The 23,902-nt window shown below is 35.2% G+C and overlaps 1 protein-coding gene across 2 annotated transcripts in view; it reads left to right on the top strand.

Annotated features, from left to right (window-relative positions):
* Positions 1–23,113, top strand: part of RASSF9 (Ras association domain family member 9) — a 34,748-nt gene extending 11,635 nt beyond the window's left edge. For both annotated transcript variants that reach the window (XM_037142997.2, XM_037142998.2), the window contains exon 2: positions 20,140–23,113. In XM_037142997.2, the coding sequence (XP_036998892.2) occupies positions 20,140–21,400 (1,261 nt within the window). In that variant the 3' untranslated portion in view covers positions 21,401–23,113. The remainder of the gene's footprint in view (positions 1–20,139) is intronic.
* Positions 23,114–23,902: the final 789 nt, after the last annotated feature.

The following is a 23,902-nucleotide window of genomic DNA, read 5'->3' on the forward strand; positions in this document are numbered from 1 at the left end:
TTAAATAAATTAAAATTTAGGTTTTTGGTGCAGATAAATCATCTAGGTCGAAAGTTGGCATTTTTTTATGTGTAAAAGGCCACATAATAATATCTCAGGTTTTACAGCCATAATATTATTTTCTCAAATACTCAGCTCTGTCAATATAGTGTCGACCATGTAGACCATGGTCCATGAAACACCTGTAGACCATGCATAATTAAATGGACATGACTATACTCCAACAAAACTTTATTTACAAAAAATGTGGTGGGACTGTTGTGACTACTAGGCCCTAGTCGTTGGAGAAATTCCCTTCATTTATCTCCCACTTACAATCCCATCACCCAAGCTTCCAGCCCACTACTACTCCAAAAAATGAAAGAAACATTTAAAATTGATGCCAGGCACATAGACTTCGAAGATGAAAGACTCAGTCCAGGACCTGACTTAAAAACTATAAAAAATAAATGTAGAATTTCAATTACAGAATGTCACTGAGTTCTATAAAAAGATCAACAATGGAAATCTATTTCTATCTGGGGTGGTGGAATTTATGTTATTCAAAGAAAGTAAGGAAGTTTTCCTAGAGGAAGCAATATTTGAAGATGAGTAAGAGTTAGTCCAATAGAGAAGAAGGAGGAAGTGTGTTTCAGGCTAAGGAAACAGGTTGTCGAAAAGCCCGGAGTGAAAACAAAAATATGACAATGTAGTCAATCCAAGGTAAATGTGACAAGCAGGTTGCCCTCCTATTAGAACTGTCAGAGGCCAGCAGAAAGTTATGAATCATTGGATGAATGTGCATCTTAAAGAGAACTTGGCTACGAACTGGAGTCATCAAATCCTGAAAGGAACCCTATGATAAGGGTGAAGAGACAGTCTTGATGTAGGGAGGAGGGGGTGAGATGGAGGGAGTGTGGAGGGGGTCAAATGGAGAAGAAGGAGAGGTGAAGTGATTAAAACAAAGGACTTGGAAACCATGTAAGGATTTTAACCAAGGAGGGTACACACGCACACTGAAGTTCAGAAGGGCAGTCTGTCAATATTATGGAGCACACATGTGAGTGGGCAAGAGTTTATAATATAATTTTAATGTCTGACTACAGAAATCTGCTGTAAAAGGGAGAGCTGTCTAAATTGTAATGGTGATAGAAATGAGGATACGTATTTTAAAATTTGGAAGGAAGAATAATATAAAAGGGGATGAGAAAGAGAGAGAAAAGAATTGGGATGACTCCGAGTTTACAAGCTTGAAAGACAGGGTGGGGGCATCATGGTCATGTTCAGTAAGATGGACAATCAGGAAACAGAATAGTTTGGGGAATGAGAGGATTGGATGATGGGCTAGTTTTGATGGGTCAAAACTAAAGTGTCTTGGGCTATACAATATAAATATCAAGTAAGCATGCAAAAAAGGAAGTTGGGAATAAAGGTCTAGAGTTCAAGAGCAAAATAATTGGATTTGGGAACTATCATACAATTGGTTGATAAAGTTGTGGGTGATATTACAGTCACTCATAAAATGTGTATAGTGAAACAAGAAATGAGTCATGGAAACCCAGGGGATGCCAATTATATCAGTTATCACATACTGCATAATAAAATATCCTCATAATCAGTAGCAGAAAACCAAATTTTATTATTTGTGAGGATTTATGGGGGTAAACTAGGGTGTTTCTTCTGCTGGTTTCTCCTGGGTGGGCAGAGGATTGGCTGAGGACAAGGTGCAAATGGGACAACTGAGATGGCTGGGTCTCTCTCTTCACATGGTCTTTCATCTCAGGCTTTTTCATCAAACAACAGCCTCAGTTCAGCTGCAAAGAATCTGTGTCCATTCCTGCATGACTCCTACATCTACTGAATGTGCAGAGGAAGCAAGACTCATGCAGGAACTGAGACACAGAAGCTAGAAAGGTGAAGGAACTGGAAAGTGAGATCAAGAAGTCAACCAATTGATTACTGCAGGGATGGGAAAGGTCACAATGCGCAGTGTTACAGACAGGTCAAGTCAGCTCAGTGCTGAAAATGGCTATTGGATTTGGCAGTTAGGAGATTTCTGATAAACCTAAGAAGAATTCTGTCTGTTGGGGGTGGGTGAGGGTATAGGTCATTTTATTATGGTGTGTTGTTGTTACTATAAAAGTGGCAAACTAGAGAAAGTGACTGTGGATTGATTGCTATTTGTGTTTGTGAAGAAGAGATGAGTTGAATATTTGGTCAAATGCTAGTTGTTACAAAGTGTCAGGTTAGTATGAAGAACCAGAGGGACATTCAGAAGATAAAAATAGGTTAAAAGACCTAAATAATAAAGCAAAGTTCTTCACAGGTGGAGGCTGTGAAATTCAGAGAATATTAAAGAGTTTAAAATGTTGGAAAAGGGAATGGATATAAGATACTTTTGACACAAATAAACAGTGTTTTTCTCTTATTGATCATGGTTTCAAGTATCTCCTTTTTCTTAACAAAATGACAGGGCAGGCACTGGTATACTTTTGTTCTTACAAATTATTAATTTATTGTTGCCTTTGGGTAATTTATCTATGACTAATGTGAAGAGCTAATTATTTCAGATAAGTTCCCAATTGGAGCTCTCCCATTATTACAGTTTATTACAAAGAATGTTCAGAAAGTGGAAATCGGGCACAAAGGAGCTCATCTTGTACTTTCAGCTATGCGATCGGATAATTCAAATTCTTACATATTTCTAGTGCCATTCAAATGTGCTGGCATATCTCAGGATACATTTAGAGAGGGAATATTAAGTTGCTGCAGGCAGATACAAGTCGAAAATTACCATCATTAGGAAATATCTTTCACTGAGAAGGCAAAACCAGCTAGGGACTCAGCTGCCAAAAGAAACACAAATGTTACACATTGACATAACTACAGCTATCATGAAACTAAATATTCAGCCAAGGTAACTCTCCTTTAATAAATATGCTTAGGCTTTGTTGTTTGAAATATTTCTTGACAAAGTACAAATCAATAAGGAAACCTTAGGTATTTGCCAGGCACAGGTAACACTGGAAAATAAGCACTAGAATTTCCAATGAGATTATATATTTTCTCAGCATTTCATCAGGCAAATACTACAGGTTAAATATTTGCATTTTGATTATAATCAATTTCCGGAATCTGAACTATGAGCTTTGTTTACTTAACCTCAGTAGTCTCCAATACACATTCTTTATACATTCCTTCCCCTTTTCTCTATTAGTGAGAATTATTTTCATGGCTTTTCTATAGTTATGGGATGTCTAGGGTTTTTCTTATCCTCCACGACTGACATATGTTATTACTTCCTAGAAAATTAAGATGGCATTACTAGAGTATGTAATAGTGGTTTTTATATTTGTGTGTGTGTGTGTGTATATATATATATGTGAAATTTTTATTTTCAGGGTAATTTTAATTCATTATTGACTGTTACAATTTTTATAGAACATTTAATTTTCCGAAGGACTCCAATTTGAAAACAATTTTAATTGAATTTATTGGTGTGACATTGGTTAATAAAATTAGATAGGTTTCAGGAGTACAGTTGTACAATACATCATTTGTGTATTGTATTGTGTGTTCACCACCCCAAGTCCAGTCTCCTTCTGTCACCACGTATCCCTTCTTTTTCCCTCTTCTATCTTGCCCCACCCATTTCCTTCTGGTACCCCCACATTGTTGGCTGTGTCTGAGTTGTTTTCCTTTCCTTAATCCCTTCTCCTTTTTCACCCAGCCCTCCAATCTCCATCCCCTCTGACAGATGTCAGTCTGTTCTCTGTGTCTATGAGTCTGTTTCTAATTCATCTGTTAGTGTATTTTGTTCATTAGATTCCACTTATAAGTGAGATCATATGGTATTCATCTTTCTCTGATTCACTCACTTCACTTAGCATAATACTCTCCAGGTCCATTCATGATGTAAGATTTCCTTCTTTTTCACAGCTGAGTAGTATTCCATTATTTAAATGGATCACAGCTTTTTTTATCCACGCATCTACAATAAAGTGTTAATGGTTTGTGTTTAGTGAAAGCTATTTAAAAGCATTGCTTTTCATCAAAACAGTGATTCATATTTTCTTAGTGCCCTAAGAAAGATGTATTATTTATGGCTCAGAAGTTGTGCGATTTTTCTCTTCCAGGGTTTGTAGCTCTGTGGTCCCCCAAAATGTTAATTCAGAAGCCACTTGCCACACTCTGAGGAAAATAACCAGAGTGAGCTTGTGGTCCAGCACTTCCTCACTATTTGCTTGCTTTATTAATTTTAATTTGCTTAAACTTTGCTGTGTATGTGTCTGTGTGCACATGCTCATACATGCATGCACATGCATGCACACTTCAAAGAAAGACAATCAAAACTGTCATTTAACATTGTCTTTTCTATTTTATGTGTAGTGGTGGGGGGGGGGGGAACTTCCTCAATCCGCTTGATGTCCCTGGTAGGTCTGAAAGTTAAACTGACACAAATTAAGAGGAAAAGAACATATATATTTATTGTAAGTTTTACAAGCATGGGGGCCTTTCTAAGAAAACGAAGCTTGCCAAAAAATGGTTAAACCTGTGAATGTTTATGCTAGGTTTGGTGAAGAGTGGACAACTGTGAAGAAGTACAATAAGTCAAATAATATGAAGTAAGTACGGTGAACTGCAGGAAACTTAGCAAGTCATCTTTGTTGGATTCTTCTGTCCTTTTGTCTTCAGAGTAATTGTGCTCCTTCCCCCAGGGATAGAGAAGGTACCTCTCACATAAAGGTGTTATGACCGCTTTCACGAGAGAGGTGCAGGTGGAAAGCCTGAGTGAACTTCCTGCTTCTCCCATTTTCTTGGATTCTGTATGCTAAATGTATTCAAATACCAAGGTGCCATATTTAGGGCTATTGTGCCCTGAGTCTTAATAAACATATTTGCATTACTCCAAATGCCATCAGTTTCCCACAGTGATCAATTTCTAAGTACAGAAAATAGCCCAAACATACTTACAATTGATAGAAAAGGTCAATGTAACTTTTAAAGGCTGAAAGAATGGGGAACACACCGTGCTTTAGACAAAAAATTACATTTGTGAACAATTCTCTAAAACTTAAAAAAGACCTGTAACTTTCTCATAGGTTGTTACTCAGTATCTATTCTCAGCATCTTTTATGGGATTCTATGTAATCATTTGGTTACATAAAAGAGATAATATCATAATTTTTTTATTAAATAGTGGTGGCTTGTGAGAATAATGACATTTTATTTCATATAGTAAAGAAAATTGCTAACTTTGTGCATTGCAAATGTTTCTTATAAATCATGAATTTTGTGGGATGCCATACCAAAAAGGTCAAATAAGTTTAGAAAATACTATATACTAGCTTTATTTTCCTTTTCCTGGGGTATTACCGTGTAACATTAGCAAATTAAATGTTCTGAGAATCCACAGTGAAAACCTTTCTCACTGTGTTTACCCAGGAGTCAGAATTTTTTTTTTCTGATAAAGGGTCAGATAAATATTTTAGGGCTTATTAGCCATAAGCTCTCTCTCTTAGCCACTAAGTTTTGTTATTGCTGTGTGAAAACAGTTGTATAAAATATGTAAATGACGAGTATACTAGTGTTTCAATAAAAACTTTGTCCAAACTTTGTCCAAAACTTTATGGACAATGTGTTGGGAACCACTCTTCCTGGTTTCAGGAGTTGTAACTGTCCCCCATGGATAAGGCTGAGTGAGCGACCTCTGGAATGCAAGCCACTTAGGAGACAAAGCTTGTGCCCTGCCCCCAATGCTTGGTCAGTTAGTCTATGACAGGTACGACCCCTAGGGATGGGGCAGCCTAAGCCAGACTCGATCACTTGGGAGGCCATCATGGAAGGACTTAGTGGGGTGGGTCTGCAACAAAGAGAGAGTGATGGACCCTCACTGCCCCCCCCCCCCGGCCCCCAGCTATTCTGACATAGCCTGAGTCCCCATATCCTCTGGGAGAAGCTCTTCCTCGCTCTAATCCACTTAAGCCTAAAAACCTATGCTGGGAAAGGTGGTGCAGCCCTTTTTGGGCTAGAGCGGGATCTGGGGTGATCAGGCCTAAGAAAGAATATGTAAAATCCTGTGAAACCTGCTTTGTTTAGAATGCTCTCATTTAAATGATAAGGGTCCAAGCAAGAAGTTTGTTCCTCTAAGCCCTCATAGTTCTTTGGATGCTATCTACTGTTTGATCCTTACCTGTATTCTTGTGCAAATGAACTCTTGAGGAAGGGGCTCTTGGGGTTTCTCCTTTGAGGGATGGGCCACTTCCCCTCCCTGAGCAGATCATGTCTTGGTAGTTTCACTTGCATCCGTGGAGGATGGGGGGACTTTGTGGGCAAAGTTGCCCCAACAACAATGAAATTTTAATCATACAATTTTCATGTTTTTAAAATAATGATTCTTTTGATATTTTAGAAGTATTAAAATGTAAAAACTACTCTTAGTTAATGGACTATATAAAAATAAGCAACAGGCCTATATATGAGAAAGCTTTATGTCCTGGAGACTTTGTTTAAACCAATTTTAAAAATCTTTTAAAAACATGAATTGAATGGGCAATTTAATATTTTATTCAAGCATCTACTAAAAAACTGTAAGTCAATTTTATAGTTGCTTCTTAACCAGGTAAAAGAATTAAGAGTCTGTGTGATGGCAAACCTTCAAATTTCTAAAAATGTCAGTCATTGAATATTGCATTGATAGATGATGCTGTGTGCATTGACAGTGTATTGAAGTAGGTGATAAATAATCTGTTTGCTTATATATTTTTCTCATGATGTTATAAAAGCCTGTTCATATATCTGACTCTGATTTGTTTTCTCATTTTCAGAGAGAAAACAATGAAATATGTTGATTATTACAGTAGACTTAATAGAGAATATCATCAATGATTCTATTCAATTCTTATTTATCCAAAGTTCTATTATTTTTTTATGTTCTTATTTTTCCCCACTTTCCACTGAAGGTAGTATTGAACAAGTCCTTAATCTTTGGTCCCTCAGTTTCCTAACCCATAAAATGGATTTGATAGTAGGGCTTATCTGATAGGGTTCTGATGAAAAATAAATGAGTTAATATATATAACAATGCCTGATGTGTATTAAGCATTCAATAAACATTTATAAGATGATGTATGCTTTCACACAAACCCATCTGTTCTTCTCCCCAGTCACTTTATTGTTTTTTATGTACCTGTTCCTTAACTCCCAGGCCCACAAATTCTCATGTTAAGTCACAAATTCAAAGGGCCTTCCTTACTCACAAGATCCAAGGCAGCATCCTGTCCTAAATTAAATCTCTTGAGGTTCTTTAACTTAATCTAATATTCCACAGAGGGTTATGGGAATTGAGGATGACTTGGAGGTATGAGATTGCTTATGTCTTTTTATTATTTATTAAATATTACTTAATTTTATTATTGTCATTCTTTTTATTTTTTGAAAATGTATAGCACATTTGTACAGAGTATAGTATTATTTCAATAATGTTGAGCATGGTCTTGAAATTTTAAACTGTCTTTCTCACTAGACATCTTTTCTCCCTCCTAGCTGTATGACAAATTCTTGGACATAAAGACCATCTTATCTTTTATATCATTTTATCCTCAGCACTTATTCCCATTTGCTAAAACTACAGTTCCATTGACAAATAAAGCAAGTTGTAAAAGTTTGGATACCATAATTCAAAATGGACCACTTATTTAGTGGGTAAATAAATAAGAGTGGATTCAATTGATTTACCTAGAACTTTTGTTTCTAATTATATGTTTAAGGTTTTATCTTTACCAATTTTGTCTCTAAATTTCTGTTTGTGTTTGGATCATTACTTTTTTCTTATTATAAAGACACCCAATCATATTATACAAAATATTATTTTTTACATAATAATGGTGAAGTTAAGTAATTTATTAGCTAAACTAATTATAGTTATACTGTGATAATCTTGATTATTGGGAAAACATGCTAATAGATTTTGAAGTATGATCTTGAAGTAAGAGTGACTTCAAATATGATCTTTCAGTTTGAAAATAGCTGAGACATGTAATTTAAACCTTTAGCATCCAAACTGATTATTTATGGCATCCTCAGCATTTTATTTATTTTTTTAAATTTTTTTATTGATTATGCTGTTATGGTTGTTCTATTCCCCCTTTCATTCCCCTCCACCCTACCCCCCCATCCCCATCATTACCTCCCCTTTAGTTTATGTCCATGTGTCTCAAGTTCTTTAGATTCTATATTTCCCATGCTATTCTTGCCCCCCCTTCTATTTTCTATCTACTGTCTATGCTACTTATTTTCTGTATCTTCTCCCCCCTTCTCCTCCTCCCACTCCCCTGTTGCTAACCCTCCATGTGATCTTCATTTCTATGGTTCTGCTCCTGATCTAGCTGTCCTCTAGCTGTCCTTTTGTTTTAGGTGTGGTTCTTAATAACTGTGAGTTTGCTGTCCTTTCACTGTTCATCTTTTTTATCTTCTTTTTCTTATGTAAGTCCCTTTAACATTTCATATAATAAGGGCTTGGTGATGATGAACTCCTTGAATTTGATCTTATCTGAGAAGCACCTTATCTGTCCTTCCATTCTAAATGAAAGTTTTGCTGGATAGAGCAATCCTGGTTGTAGGTCTTTGGATTTCATGACTTGGAATACCTCTTTCCAGCCCCTTCTTGCCTGTAAGGTCTCTTTTGAGAAACGGCTGACAGTCTGATGGGGACTCCTTTGTAGGTGACTGTCCCCTTAGCTCTTGCTGCTTCTAGGATTCTCTCCTTCATTTTAATCTTGGCTAATGTAATTATGATGTACCTTGGTGTGTTTCTTCTTGGGTCCAACTTCTTTGGGACTCTCTGAGCTTCCTGGATTTCCTGGAAGACTATTTCCTTTGCCAGATTGGGGAAATTCTCCTTTATTATTTGTTCAAATAAGTTTTCCACTGGTGGCTGTGCCTTCCCCCCTTCTGGTACCCCTATAATTCGGATGTTGGAGCATTTAAAGATGTCCTGGAGGTTCCTAAGCCTCTCCTCATTTCTTTGAATTCTTGCTTCTTGACTCTTTTCTGTTTGGCCATTATTTGCTTTCTTCTGGGCCACTCCATTGATTTGAGTCCCAGTTTCCTTTTCATTGCTATTGGTGTCCTGTGCAATTCCATTCATTTCAATTAGTTTCGCCTTCAGAACTGGTTGATTATAGCCATCCTCAGCATTTTAAATTTTAAAATTGGCATAGTGGGTTTATATACTCAAATACTGGTTTATAACCTTTGACAGAACTTAATATAGTAAATTTGCTCTTTATACTTGCTCATCTTTATTCTTTAAAGAATATGTGCTTTTGTTTAAAGCAAAGTGGATTTCTACAAGATACTGTGATATGTGTGCCTGAGATAAATATACTGACATAAAATTCATTTTCTATTGTTCCCATTCCAAATCCTTGTATTGTTAAGTTATTCTATCTCCAAGTGTTATTTACTAACACGTTTTTGACATAGGTTGCAGGTAGTGAGCTAAAAACTGAGGTTTTAAATACACTGGAAATCATTCCCTGGAAGACTTTGTAACTTATTTGCTTAAGATGTTTTGAGAAAGGACTGTGCAAAAAAAGTTTTCATAACTTCTCAGTCATCCATCTTTTCCATTAAAAATTTGTCTATTATGAGAGATTAAAATCTACTTCCTGCTGGATCAGAATCTTTCTGCAGGGACAGTTTTTTTCTTGAATTGTTACTTTGTATTACATGTTCAAAACACATAACACATAAACAAATACTGTATGTTGTATTAATTATGGCCAGGCCTTGCTATGGCTTTGAATTGCATAGTAATATTAGGGTAACTTATATCTTTTGAGGAATATAAATGTGTTTTGAGATTAAATAAAAATTTGAATGGCATTAATTGTATTATGTGTTAAGAAAATATTAGGGACACGATTCTTATTACCCTATGGAATGAGAAGTTTGCAAAGCATTTACTTATTTTCAACTCCATGCAAAAAATCTAGCAGTATCTTAACTTTGCCAGAAGACTGATAAATGTAAAATATTAGTAGCCTTTTCTTTATAGTTAGCAACCCGAAAGTACAAATAACAAGATTTTTAAAAATATGCATTTGCCATATCAATTTATTTGAGTAAGACTGACTTCAGGGCAGTGTTACAGGGGAGATTGTCTTCTGAGTAACCAAAACAAGGTAATGTAATATTCAGTGTGGTTTTACTGCTAAGGAATCTTTAAAGGCTGTTTCTGACTTACCCAGGCACAGCTTACCTGCCTACAATGCCTCCAACCCTTACTAGGTGATAGCACAGGGTTTTTTCTCTCCCTCATCTTCTTTCCCAGTTGTCTCTGGGAACTTCCCCTTCACCCTTTAAAGAATGCAGATATTATCTTGACTTCCTCTTCACCCAGACTCTGCGTGCCTAGAAACCCCCTTGCTAATCTGGTCTTCATCCCCTCTGTTCAGGGCAAAGTAGACAGCAAAGAAGGAGGAAAAGGGAAATACAGTGAAAACCTTTTCTGCTCAGCCCAGCCCCGTGGGCTCCTGGCACCACACTGGTGTCCTTGACCATAACCAAAATTGTCATGCTTTCTGCACAGTTTTTTACCCCACAGTTCACTCCCCATATATGGCAACCAGATGCTCAAATAATATTTCTTAGTGAAGAAGAGGGATTTACTAGTGTGTGAATGTAAGTTTTTTCCTGAACTAAAATTAATCCTATTCCAAATAGAGTTTGTTTCTATAGCATCTAAATGCAAATATCAGTATTTCTTAGGAAGAGCTCTGGGGTCAGCAGAGGGACTCCAGTTGTACAGGGTGAATAACGACAGGAATAAAACTGGTTATAGGTGAAAGGAGAAAAAATGTCCATGTATGTTCCATTCGATAGAACATCACCTTCCATCATTTATTTTAGACTCCTTGAGTTTGGAAATTTCTCTCTTTTTGTAAATTTTGCTTTTATATATTTTACCATTAGCTTCTCTAGAAGATGTAAGAAAAAATGGAAAAGGTGAAGCTACAATGAAAGTATGTTTTATTGTGAATTTGGAACAGCATTGCTCAATGGCATGAGTACTGACATTTTAGGCTGAATAATTCTTTGCTACTAAGAAGACACTGTTCTGTGCATGTAGGATGTTGAAGTTTCTGGCCTGTGTCCACTAGATTCTAGTGGCACCCCTAGATTAGACGTGAGAAAGAAAATGGTCTCCACACTCTGTAAAATGTCTCCTACAGGCAAAATCATTCCTGGTAGAGAGTCATTGATTTAGAAGAGAATCTTCAGTTTAAAGAATAAGTAAGGGTAATTTAAAGGAAACAGAAATCTTCGTGTGGTGGGCAAGGAGAACTTGGATACTCCTCACCCCCACCAAGCTTCATAGTTCGTTACCCTTCCATCCGATGTGTCCTTCCATTAGTCTCCAGGTACAGGGGCCACCGACAGCTTGGAACTGAAAGGTTCTAACTTTTGATTTCCAGGCCTAGAATGTGGTCCTACAGGGAGTCAAGCAATAAAATGATTTTGCTTCAATTCACTCCTATACATGGCAGCTAGATTGCATCAGAATCATACTTTCCAGGCTGGTCTAAGAAATACCTGTATCATAAATTCTATGGAAAAGTGCATTCTAAAGTTAAAACATTTTCTATACATATCTAAAGATTGCATTATAACATAGGTTCTAAAGATAAAATGCATTCAGAGGTTCAAATATTTCTCATAAATATCTATAGCTTACATCCTCATGCTCATATAGTGGCGTTTTAAAAATAATGTAATTATTATCAATTAATAATTTATCATTTTAATGATTCTTATTGGTTTAAAAGTAGAGTTTAATATGAGATATTTGTCCTGATAATTTCATTCATCAAATTTCAATTAAACTTTAATGTCTACTCTCTATGTATATATATGAAGAAATTATGCCCTTCATTATATTCTCCTGTGTCTGAAATTCAATTCCTTTTCCTCTTGACAACTGAATAAACATGGCCAAATATTGTCCGTCTACCTCTGTCATTACACAAAATCCTTTACATTTTATGGGATTTTAAATTTGCCATTGAAATACCATAGTCAGTATTTTACCTTAAAATTTAAAATATAAATAGCTGACTTATTCCCTGATGCTTCGTGCATAATGGTTACTCAGTGGAAGTTTGTTGAAGAAATATTTTTATGAATGTTGCATATGTATTTATAAGCCAAATCATCTTAATTCTATGTAATTGTTTTAGAGGCATTAAATTATTTATCAATGGGGAAACATTTTTAAGTTTCTGGCTGACAATAGAGTTAATGCAAAAATCTCAAGTCTGGTTTTCACTCTTAGCTCAAACTGAATATGGAAAAGTACTGTAAGTGAGGGTAACATATGTTGTTACAGTGTTTTTTTCAGCATGTAAATTTTCTTAATTTTTGATGAGTATATTACATACAGGCAGAACTGAATAATGAAATAATTAGAAGAATAATCATATATATATATATCTATATATATACCTTTTGGTGTAATATGCCTCATTAGCACAATCTTAATAATATCAAAATTATAAATCAGAGTAAGATTAAAAACATTCTCAGCTCCTCTGTGATTCAGAGATTATTACATCAATGATGTTTTTAAAATATGTCTTATTAGCTCAACAGTTATGTCAATATTGGAAGTATACCTGCAAAAATATTGTGAAACAGGTGAAAAAATATTGTGGGATAGGTTGGAAAGTATTTGTAAAGCAATATTGTTAACTACTACAGAAAGTTCAATAAAGTTACTGAATAACAATAGTAAAAAACACTACACCCTGCTCTGCATTAAATAATAACAGTAATGTTATCAAAAGTGTTAATAACCCATGTTTAGCTAGGTTGCTTATTTATTTATTTTAGAGAGAGAGACAGACAGACAGAACATCGATTTGTGATTCCACTCATTGAATCACTCATTAATTGCTTCTTGTGTGTACCCTGACTAGACATCCAACCCGCAACCTGGGCATTTTGGGACAGTACTGTAACTGAGCTACACATTCAGGGACCAGGTTGACTTTTATAATTTTCAAAGCACTTTTACTTATTCTCATATTTGATATTTGCAGAAACCTTGTGAGAAATGTGAGTCAGATATATGTCCATTGCATTATTACAGTGAAGAATATAGAGGATTAGGAAAAAAATGATTTATCACAACTAAAAATGAACATTAGTGATAGTTAAGATAATATAATAAATTGAAAATGTCAGTCCAGTTTTGCTCACTATACTTTTGCAAATCTTCACAAATCATATTAATGTTTTAAAGGGAAAAATTAAAGTATTTAGTAAAATGGATACTTAGCATTATGAATGATTTTTTTAAATTCTCTTCCTTATATATAAATAATATTTAAATAGTTTCTGATTATAAACTTTTAAAAATAAGTTAAACAGAAGTGAGTTAAGCAAGAACTGAGATCCTCATTCTCATATTTTCATGAGAATCTTAGGATATAATCAATATAATCAAATTTAATGAAATATTAAATATGTAATTTTAAATAGTATGTTCATGAGAAATGTCATCCATATATACTGCACTATTATAGATGTGGTATAATATAGGCTTAGAGTGTATAGTAAAATCTGTTAAATACTGTTTCAAACTTATTTTAATACAGTTCCCAGTCACTCAAACATAGTAACAAATGACTGTCTAAAACATGTAGGCATTGGCAGGAGTCATATTTTACCTATTAAGAGCATTTAAAAAAATTTTCTTATGAACCATTCTTGAAATAGACAAACTAGTTCAAATCAAGTCAAAGCACAGTAATAATTTCTTCAATTTTTAACACCTATTTCATTGTCTTATTTTGTTTTAACCAGAAGCAAAATTTGAGATACCTGACTTATATAAAGCATTTTAAAGTGGTTTTTTTAAAAGATTGTATTTATTTTTAGAGATGGGAAGGGAGGGAGAAAGAGAGGGAGAAAAACATCAATGTGTGGTTGCTTCTTGCATGGCCTTCCACTGGGGACCTGGCTCACAACCCAGGCACGTGTCCTGACTGGGAATGGAACCTGCAATCCTTTGGTTTGCAGCCCCTGCTCAATCCACTGAGCTATGCTAGCCAGGGCTAAAGCATTTTAAATTTTGTGCCTCTCTGAAGTTGATAACTTAAAGAAAATAACCTTATTATTATATGTTTGTAATGTAGATAACAGATTCAAATATCCCTGTCTACATAATTCATTCAAGAAATTTTATGGATAATAAGATATTAGGAATGCTAGTACCATACTTTGAAGCCATAATCTAACTAAATTCTGGCTTACAGATCTACTTGAGAATTGTATTAATGAACATTTATTAAATTAATGTGATTCCAAATTTAAATTGTGAGTTAAATGTGAGTACAGTAGTCACTTGATTCTTGTTAATATACTTTTTTTGTACTTGTAATGTAACACACAATTTGTAAATCCTACAGTCCAAGAAATTCCCATTTTATAGCCAGCTAAATGGTAATTAATATATACCTGAAAATACCTGTGGTATTCCTACATCCCATCGTAAAGTCCACTTGTCAGATACCCTTTCCCAGAGTATCCAGAGAGAACAGCTCCTACCACCACCATCCACATTACCCTTACCATCTGCTGCCATCCAGGGAGTCTCCACTCCCTTAATACTATGGAGTCAGATGTGTGGGACTCCCTCAATACTTGCCTTTATATTGCCTGCCCAAAATGAAAGTTGAAGAAGGCAAATTTATACTTTACTTAAAAGCATTCAAACCAGGAGTTAATTGATTAAACTAGGTGGGACATTAATTATATAGGGGGAAATTCATTGAGTTTTAAACAATTTTAAAATCACTTTTGAAATAAAAGAAGATAAGTTAGGAACTGTTTGTTAAGTGGATAGTCATAATGGCTATGGTAACTTACTTTTAGGTATTTGTCTTAGAAGTAAAACTAAATAACTCTAATCCCAGAGTTGGAAGGAACATTCCTACTTTCTAGCTTTATGACTTTGGGCATGTTACTTACCCCTCTTTGTCTCAGTCCCCTTATCTGTAAAATGGAAATGATACTAATAACTATCACACACATGAGTTCTTAAAATCAAAGGATGCTGTAAACCAAAAAAAAAACTAAAATAAAAAGTAACTTTGTTGAACTGAAAATAATAAATATAACAAACTCTTTTAGTAGACGTACAAGAAAATAATTACACTGTTAAGTAACATTTAGTGAGCAAAGGCAGAATATGTGGAGCTAAAAAGAAAAAGAAAAAACTTTAATAACATTAATCAGATTGACAGTGATGACTATAAATGGAACTAACACACTGGAATAAAAATAAAAATACAAGTGAATTACTGAAATATGATTTTTCAGTTTCTATATGATTATAGTATGTAGTCTGGGAAATTTAAAAGTTTAAAATTTTACCCAGTAAAATTTTATCACTTTTCCCAATAAGTATACACAAAAGCAAAGCAAATCAAAAACAATACTCTTAGACATGCAATATATATTGCAATTTATGAGAGGGACACTCTCATAAATTGTACGTGTCTTTATACCATCCACATGTCCGCGACAGTGCCAGACACACAGGAAGCACTCAGCCAATACTCGTCAAATCAATGGAAACTCAGTCAGAGCAATACAATAAAATATAGTTTTCAAATTCCTAATCCTGCTACAAAGCAGAATTTAAAAATGATGATGCTTATACTGGGCATGAAAGATTTATTGACTAAATTCAGTAATGAGCAGTCATTACTTTTTAAAGGTTTTATTTATTTATTTTTAGAGAGAGGGAAAGGGAGAGAGAAAGAGAGGGAGAGAAACATCAGTGTGGTTGCCTCTCACGTGGCCAGCACTGGGGACCTGGCCTGCAACCCAGGCATGTGCCCCAACTGGGAATCGAACTGGTGACCCTTTGATTCACAGACTGAGCTCAATGCACTGAGCTACACCAGCCAGGGCAGTCATTACTATTAAACATGATCAGTCAGGTGGCATCAACTATGAAAATTACCTGGTTTGAATGATATTTGTAAAAATTCTACGAAATATTTAGAAGTAACTGATCCAAGAAAATACAAGGACATTTAGGGAAGATTTTTAAAGAAAAAGGGTTTGGAAACAGATTGTGAGGTTATTAATAAAGGCACTAACTCTCTCATTTGTTATACGGAAATAAAAACATTACCTTGACTGTGAATAATGGCCATTAGTGTTACATTGGCCACATGAGCTGAAAATGAGCAGATATCCAGAGAACGTCATAAGATACAAGATCTCTAGCCTTCCAGCACCGGAATTCCAGCTTGAGTAGGTATCATGAAAGTACCGAAGAGTTGTCACATACATGTTTATCATTATTCTACTATACTAAAGAATGTAGAGTTGAAGAGTGTACAGGTCATGTATCATCCTTAGCTACAGACCCAGAACTGACATTTCCCAGCCAGAAAGTGGAACAGGACATAGGTGCCACTCTAAGGAGACAATAATAAAAGCTTTTATATACAGAGCTTTGTCAGCAAGAGGAGGCACTCAGGCCAGTCAGAAATCCCTTTTACTACATCATAGTGGGAATAAGATTAATAAGAAAAAGTCACAGAAGATAGCACCTTTCCACACACTTTTGTCCAAGGCTGGCCATTGAGAAATGCCCTTCCTTGACCAGTTGAGTGCTCTAATGGGGCACTATGGTTCCATTGCTGTCAAAGACTAATTTATGTGATAAAGTTCTCCCTAAAACAGTGTTTGTTTTATGATATTCTTCCAACTTAATCTACATGTCAAAATCATGAAATTTTAAAGAAATGTTTTTCATAGTGTAATGGCTAGAACTGTACCCTGGAGTCTAAATCTCTTGTTTGGGTTTGAATCCTCACTACACCACTAACTCTGTGGCCATAGGAGACTCACTAAAATGCCCTGTGCTTCAGTTTCTTTTTAAAAAAATGTTTTATTTATTTATTTTTAGAGAGAGGGAAATGGAAGGAGAAAGGGTGGGAGAGAAACATCAATCTGTGGTTGCCTCTCATGTGTCCCCTACTGGGGACCCGGCCTGCAACCCAGGCATGTGCCCTGACTGGGAATCGAACCAGGGACCCTTTGCTTCAAAGGCCTGTGCTCAGTCCTCTGAGCAACACCAGCCAGGGCTGGTTCAGTTTCTTTGTTTATAAAATAATGTCATTACCTACCTCACAGACTTGTGAGGATTCAATGACTTAATACATACAAGAGCTTTGAACAGGTTCTGGTACACAGTAAGTGTTTATAATTGTTGATTATAATCTTTATTGCTGCTTATTTTTAATACAATTTCTTTTAGTTTTACTTTGAAAACTAAAAAATACTATAAAATAAATAAAGATGTCTAGTTTTAACATCACAGAAAATGCTATTATCTCATGATTGATAATTATGACATCTATTTTGTTAATTTTACCATTATTTATTAAAAATTCATGTGAAAATTAGTTATAAGTTAACATACTGTATGTGTACTGAGTATGTGTTAATTTTTTTCAAATTATCCAACTTAGTAAGTAAACTAACTACACAATATAAAAATAAGGTTGTGTTAAACTTGTATATATTGTGCATTAAAACATGTATCAAGGTAAGGATTAATTTTGAGGTAATTTGTCCTGTTTAGTCACAAGAGAGACAGTAGTTAGTGTTAGTTACTTGGAGAATATTTGTTTTTGTTTAGAGTGTAAATGTGTATTATTTTCCTACTAATTGAAATATGACAATAATTTATCTTAAATTCTAACCTACTGTTTTGTTTCTTAGAATTATTAAATTATGTGCCAAATATTATCAGGTATCACATTATTCAGTGCTGAGTCATTATATGTAAAATATTTTATTAGAGAACAATCACAACTGAGAATGACTTTTTGAGTAATCATTTTTAAAAAGTTTACTAGTGTGGTTGAATATTTAAATGTTATCAGGTACTCTTTAAAAACTAGATCTAACCCTGGCTGGTATAGCTCAGTGAATTGAGTGCCATCCTATGAATCAACGGGTTGCTGGTTTGATTCCTATGCCTGGGTTGCAGGCCAGGTCCCCAATAGGGGGCAAGCAAGAGGCAACCACACATTGATATTTCTCTCCCTCTTTTTCTTCTTCCCTTCCCTTCTCTCTAAAAATAAATAAATAAATAATTTTAAAAATACTAGATCTAATTTTTTTATGTTATTTAGTGTCACTGATTTATTCTTTCTTTGTTAGTAGTAACTTTATAATCTCAGGAGATTCAATAACTGAAGCATAATAATCAGTAATTTAAAATAAAGATAATAGTATAGGGTTAGTCACTATTGCTACTGAAACATAAATACTATAAGCTAAATTCTAAGTATTTAATGTTTCTAGAAGCCAGGGAAAATTTTTTCAGCATACACTTTGAGGGTACTACATGAATAAAGTGATAAATGACACTAACTTTCACAAATCTAGTTACTACTCCAAAATCTTATGTCTCCATAAAACATATGGATTATAATTATTCCATATCAATTATTTCTTTAGCATTATTTTAAAGAGATGTTATGAAAAACAAAGTCAATTTTATTTACAGTTATGATGCAAATATGATTGTAAATATTTTTGAAAAGATATAGCCTAAAAATTATGGAAATGTCTTGCTTCTTTTACCACCTGTGTCTTCTTTACTTCCCAAAACTTTTTTTTTCACCCTGGCTGGTGTAGCTCAGTGGATTGAGTGAGGACCTGTGAAGCAAATGGTCGGTGGTTCAATTCCCAGTCAGGGCACATGCCTGGGTTGCGGGCCAGGTCCCCAGTAGGGGACACATGAGAGGCAACCACACATTGATGTTTCTCTCCCTCTCTTTTTCCTTTTCTTCCCCTCTCTCTAAAAATAAATGAATAAAATATTTTTAAAAAAACTGTTTTTTTCTGCATTCCTCTATATTATAAAGAAATTTACTATCAAGTCACTACTTGATATATGTGTTCCCAACTCTAACCACTTCCTAGTACATCTACTCGTAAAACCCTAGTCCAGGCAATTCTCATCTTTTTCTTAGACCTCTCCAGTAGGCTTTCAACTAAGCCTTCCTGCCTTTACTTTCTGCTCTTTTTACAGTCCATTCCATAAACAGAATCCAGACACACTTAAAACATAAATTAGATTATACCCTTCCTCTGCTGAAACTCTCCCATCACTTCTCATTAAAACTAAAACTAAATCCAGACACTAATCACGGCCTGCAAAGCTGTGCCTCGATTGGACGTCATCACCTGCCACTTGACCTCTCTCTCCCACCAGCAACAACCCTCGACTTCACTGGCCTCAGCCTCCAGCTACATTCATGCTCTTTCTGTGCCTTGGACATACTTCACGACCCTTGTAGTCTGTTCACTCTTTTTGGAATTCTTCCTTTCGGCCTCAGATTGCCTCCTCATTACTAATGTCCCTATTCAAATGTCACCTTCTTAGAGAAGTCTCTCTTAATCATTCTAAATAAAATATACTTTTTTCCAAGTCATTCAGTGTTCCTTTATCCAGTTTAATATTTTTCTAGCATTTACTACTATTGACATTATATTAATTAGACATTTGTGTTTGTGTCCTCATGTTCTTTTTTTATTGTTGTATCTTTAGCTTGTCAGACATGTCTGGCACATGTTGACATGCAATAAACATTTGTTGAGTGAAAGAATGACAGGTTTCAAAAGTAGACTATTTTCAACTCTATGACTCCAATATCATTTCATCAGTGTTCATAATCCTGTGTGTTTGTAATCATTCTCTGGTCCTAAGGCTCCAGCAAAAATACCCTCCTTCTATCTCCACTGGTTTATCCTCACTTTGATAATTGTCTTAACTCTAGCAGTTTTAGCTTACTGACATTGTGGTTGACTTCTAAAGATGACTTAAAATAGTCTCAGTTGCCTTTGGTGAGAATTTACTCTTTCCAGAGCCCAGTAGCAAAATAGAAGAAAATTAAGACATTTGCCATGGTTTTACATTTGTTTCTTGCAACAAAACTTCTAATTATATGTAGTCTCAACCTCAAAATGCGTCTCTGTTTAAGGGTATTAAAGTTAAACCACCTTTCTGAGTTTACACAGGTGATGACAGGAATGTAACATGATTTGTTTTTTTTTCAGATCTCCAACTAAAGACATGGATTCAGAGGAGAAGGAAATTGTGGTTTGGGTTTGCCAAGAAGAGAAGATCGTCTGTGGTTTAACTAAACGTACTACCTCAGCGGATGTCATACAGGCTTTGCTTGAGGAGCATGAGACTACATATGGAGAGAAACGATTTCTTCTGGGGAAGCCCAGTGATTACTGTATCATAGAAAAGTGGAGAGGCTCGGAACGAGTTCTTCCTCCACTGACTAGGATCCTGAAGCTTTGGAAAGCATGGGGCGATGAGCAGCCCAATATGCAATTTGTTTTGGTTAAAGCGGATGCTTTTCTACCAGTTCCCTTGTGGCGGACAGCTGAAACCAAATTAGTGCAAAACACAGAAAAGCCATGGGAACTCAGTCCAGTGAATTACATGAAGACGTTACCACCAGATAAGCAAAAAAGAATAGTCAGAAAAACTTTTCGGAAACTGGCTAAAATTAAGCAGGACACAGTTTCCCATGATCGAGATACGATGGAGACCTTAGTTCATCTGATTATTTCCCAGGACCATACTATTCATCAGCAAGTCAAGAGAATGAAAGAGCTGGATCTGGAAATTGAGAAGTGTGAGGCGAAGTTCCACCTCGATCGGGTAGAAAATGATGGAGAAAATTATGTCCAAGACGCTTATTTAATGCCCAGTTTTAGTGAAATTGAGCAAAAACTAGACTTGGAGTATGATGAAAACCAGATCCTGGAGGACCTGAGTAAAAGTAGTAGAATCCTACAGCTGGAGGAACGACTAACATATTACAGAATGCTCATTGACAAACTCTCCACTGAAATAGAAAAAGAGGTAAAAAGTGTCTGCAGTGGGATACATGAAGATGCAGAAGGGGCGGCTGCAAGTGAACTTGAAAGCCTAAATTTAGAAACTGTTAAGTGTGATTTGGAGAAAAGCATGAAAGCTGGTTTAAAAATCCACTCTCACTTGAGTGGCATCCAGAAAGAGATTAAATACAGTGACTCATTGCTTCAAATGAAAGCAAAAGAGTATGAGCTCCTGGCCAAGGAGTTCAGTTCACTTCATATCAGCAACAACGAAGGTTGCCAGCTAAAGGAGAACAGAGGGAAGGAGTTTGAGGTCCCCAAAAGCAGTGGGCAGGGTCCTCCCTTCACTCAAAGAGTATTTAACATATATACAAATGACACGGACTCGGACACTGGCATCAGTTCCAACCACAGTCAGGACTCAGAAACGACCGTGGGGGACGTGTTGCTATTGTCAACTTAACTTGATTGGCTTCTTTCTGACCCACTTTACTGTGTTCGTGCTTGTTTAATAGGAAACTTTATTTTAAATATTACATTCTGAAAAATATAAATCCTGCTAAAATATTCCATAGTTAATAAACACTAGAGAAAGTGTAAGTTTGTTTTTGATTTAAGATATCCAAGGTGATACTTAATTATTCTAAATACAAAGGATGAACTGTTTATTAGGAATGTAGCACAAATAGCTTGCAAGTATATGAGAGAAATAATTTGGTGAGGGTTATAATCTCCCATAATTTAAAAGAAATTATTTATATAAACTTTAATTCTTAATATTAGGCAATATATTCAAGCTACACACATGAATAGATAAAATGTGCTGTAATATATTTTTTCAATGCTGTATTATTGAAATTTTTAAATCTGTAAAGTATATGACAGCTACTCTATTATAACTATATTAAATGAAATTTTGGTTTGTCTCTTCGCTACTTAGAAAGTCCATTATCTCTGTCACTTCCTGCACTTCTCTACCTTCCCAGACATAGATCACAGCAGCGGGGCAGGGCTGCTGGTGGGATATGTACAAAGACCAGCAGGGGATCAGAATGGGGTATTGATGAGGAAGGGCCAAGTCCTGCATGCAACAGCAATTTTTCAAAAGATCCTGGAGTTATATGTATGTGCTTTCTCCAGCTAACATCGCCAGTCTTCAGATCAAGCCAGTGGTCTGTGCGGCTTCATTGTCTGAATAAGGTACCGGGTGGGTTACAGAGAAAATCACCTGGTCATAGTCCTGTTTGTTTACTCCCTACAAAAGTTGAAGGGGTGCAACTCAGGGTCCTTTGCGTGAGTAAAAAAAGACTCTGTAAGCCATTTTATCTGACAATGCAGAGGGGAGTTCACAAGGAAAAACTTTATTCTGCTACACTATAATTCAGATTGTCTTTGTTGTGCTTTGTCTAAGGTGCAAACAACAACAACAAAAAAGCACGAGTTCAATCCTCTACCCCCAAGCATTCTAGTAAATATACAACAAATTGGATTATTTACATCATGCCTTGACTAACAATCATTATAATGCCAGATTGCTTGGATTTGCCTAGGTTTTAGTTAGGAAGTTCCTGTCTTTCTCCCCTTTTCTCTTTTCTCTCATGTCCTTGCTTGTGGTCAATGAACACATGTATAATAACAGTGAAATAATTTTATTGTACTGCTAAGTGAATGCCACCACAGTCTATTTATTTCTTTAGCCAACACTTCCCTTAGAAGTCAGTGCACATGTAAGTAGAAATATTATTTTACTTATGTATGAGTAACAAATATGTGAATATTGGGTAAGATTCCCAGAATTTTTCATTTGTTCCATTTTAGTCTTATACTTACTGTGTAGTCCATCTTTTATTTCACTTTCTTAATTTATTTTTTCACTGCTCCATCACCCAGACTTTTCACCAATATTTGGGAAAATATTTAAAATTCCACTTTCAAGGAGCATCTATGTTATTATTTCTTGCACAAGGATATTGCTGAATGCTTTATTTGTAAGAAAAATTCATTCCAGAACCAGTACAGTGATAAAGAGTATATAATAATGCCAACATAAGTTTTAATTTTTGAAGAGATCGAATAGTCATCTAAAACAGGATAGTTTATCTGCCTAAAATTCTATTAAATCATTCAGCAATATGGTATATTTATTGTTACTTTTGGGGATTGAGTTTAGATCATCATCAATGACAAACTGTAAATTTGTTTTCCTGAACTAAAAGTAATCTTTTTGGATTACTCTTTAGTAAGAAAATACTTTTTAAAAATACTTATTTGCTATATAATTTGCTTAGTTCTCTGAATTAAAAAAAAGGTCTGATACAGAAATAAAACCAGAGAATTATATTTTAGAAACTTTGAATTAACTTTTGCTTTTACACAGTTAAGCCCAGTGATGCATTCTGAAAACCAAATTTTCCATATTTTTACAGTAAATAATGTCAAAAATTCTTGTCTGAATGCAGTACACTTGAGTTTTAAATTCAGTCTAGAATATCCATTTCTGCTTCAGTTATACAAATATATTTGTGCTTTTGATTCATGAGAATATTAAGTCATCAGTTACTATGGTGAGTCTCCAATTTAGAGTAGTATATTAACAGAAATAAAAATAATAAAATACCATGCCTTCATCTCTGGACACTGAACTAGTGTGTATTAAATTAACTGAGAATTTGAATCATGAATATGGAACTTCATATAAACTTCAATATTTTAATACTTTATAGAAGCTTTAAAATAAAGTGTTTATAAATTCTTGAGTAACCCTACAGGTTAACTGTGCAGTTCCTATATTCAGCTAGAAGTAGCAAACCAACCTTACTAGTCTTCCTTCCTATAACAAGAGTTAGCTTTTCACCAGCTGTGCCTTGTCTGCCATTCCACTTAGAACGTCTCTTTTCCTCCATCTGCCACACAGTGCAATTCCACCCACTCTCAGCCTATAACATATCCCTTCTATGAAATGTTG

This window comes from Artibeus jamaicensis, unplaced genomic scaffold (assembly GCF_021234435.1).
Source record: "Artibeus jamaicensis isolate MK-2021 breed Jamaican fruit bat unplaced genomic scaffold, CSHL_Jam_final scaffold_584, whole genome shotgun sequence".
Lineage (NCBI taxonomy): Eukaryota > Metazoa > Chordata > Mammalia > Chiroptera > Phyllostomidae > Artibeus > Artibeus jamaicensis.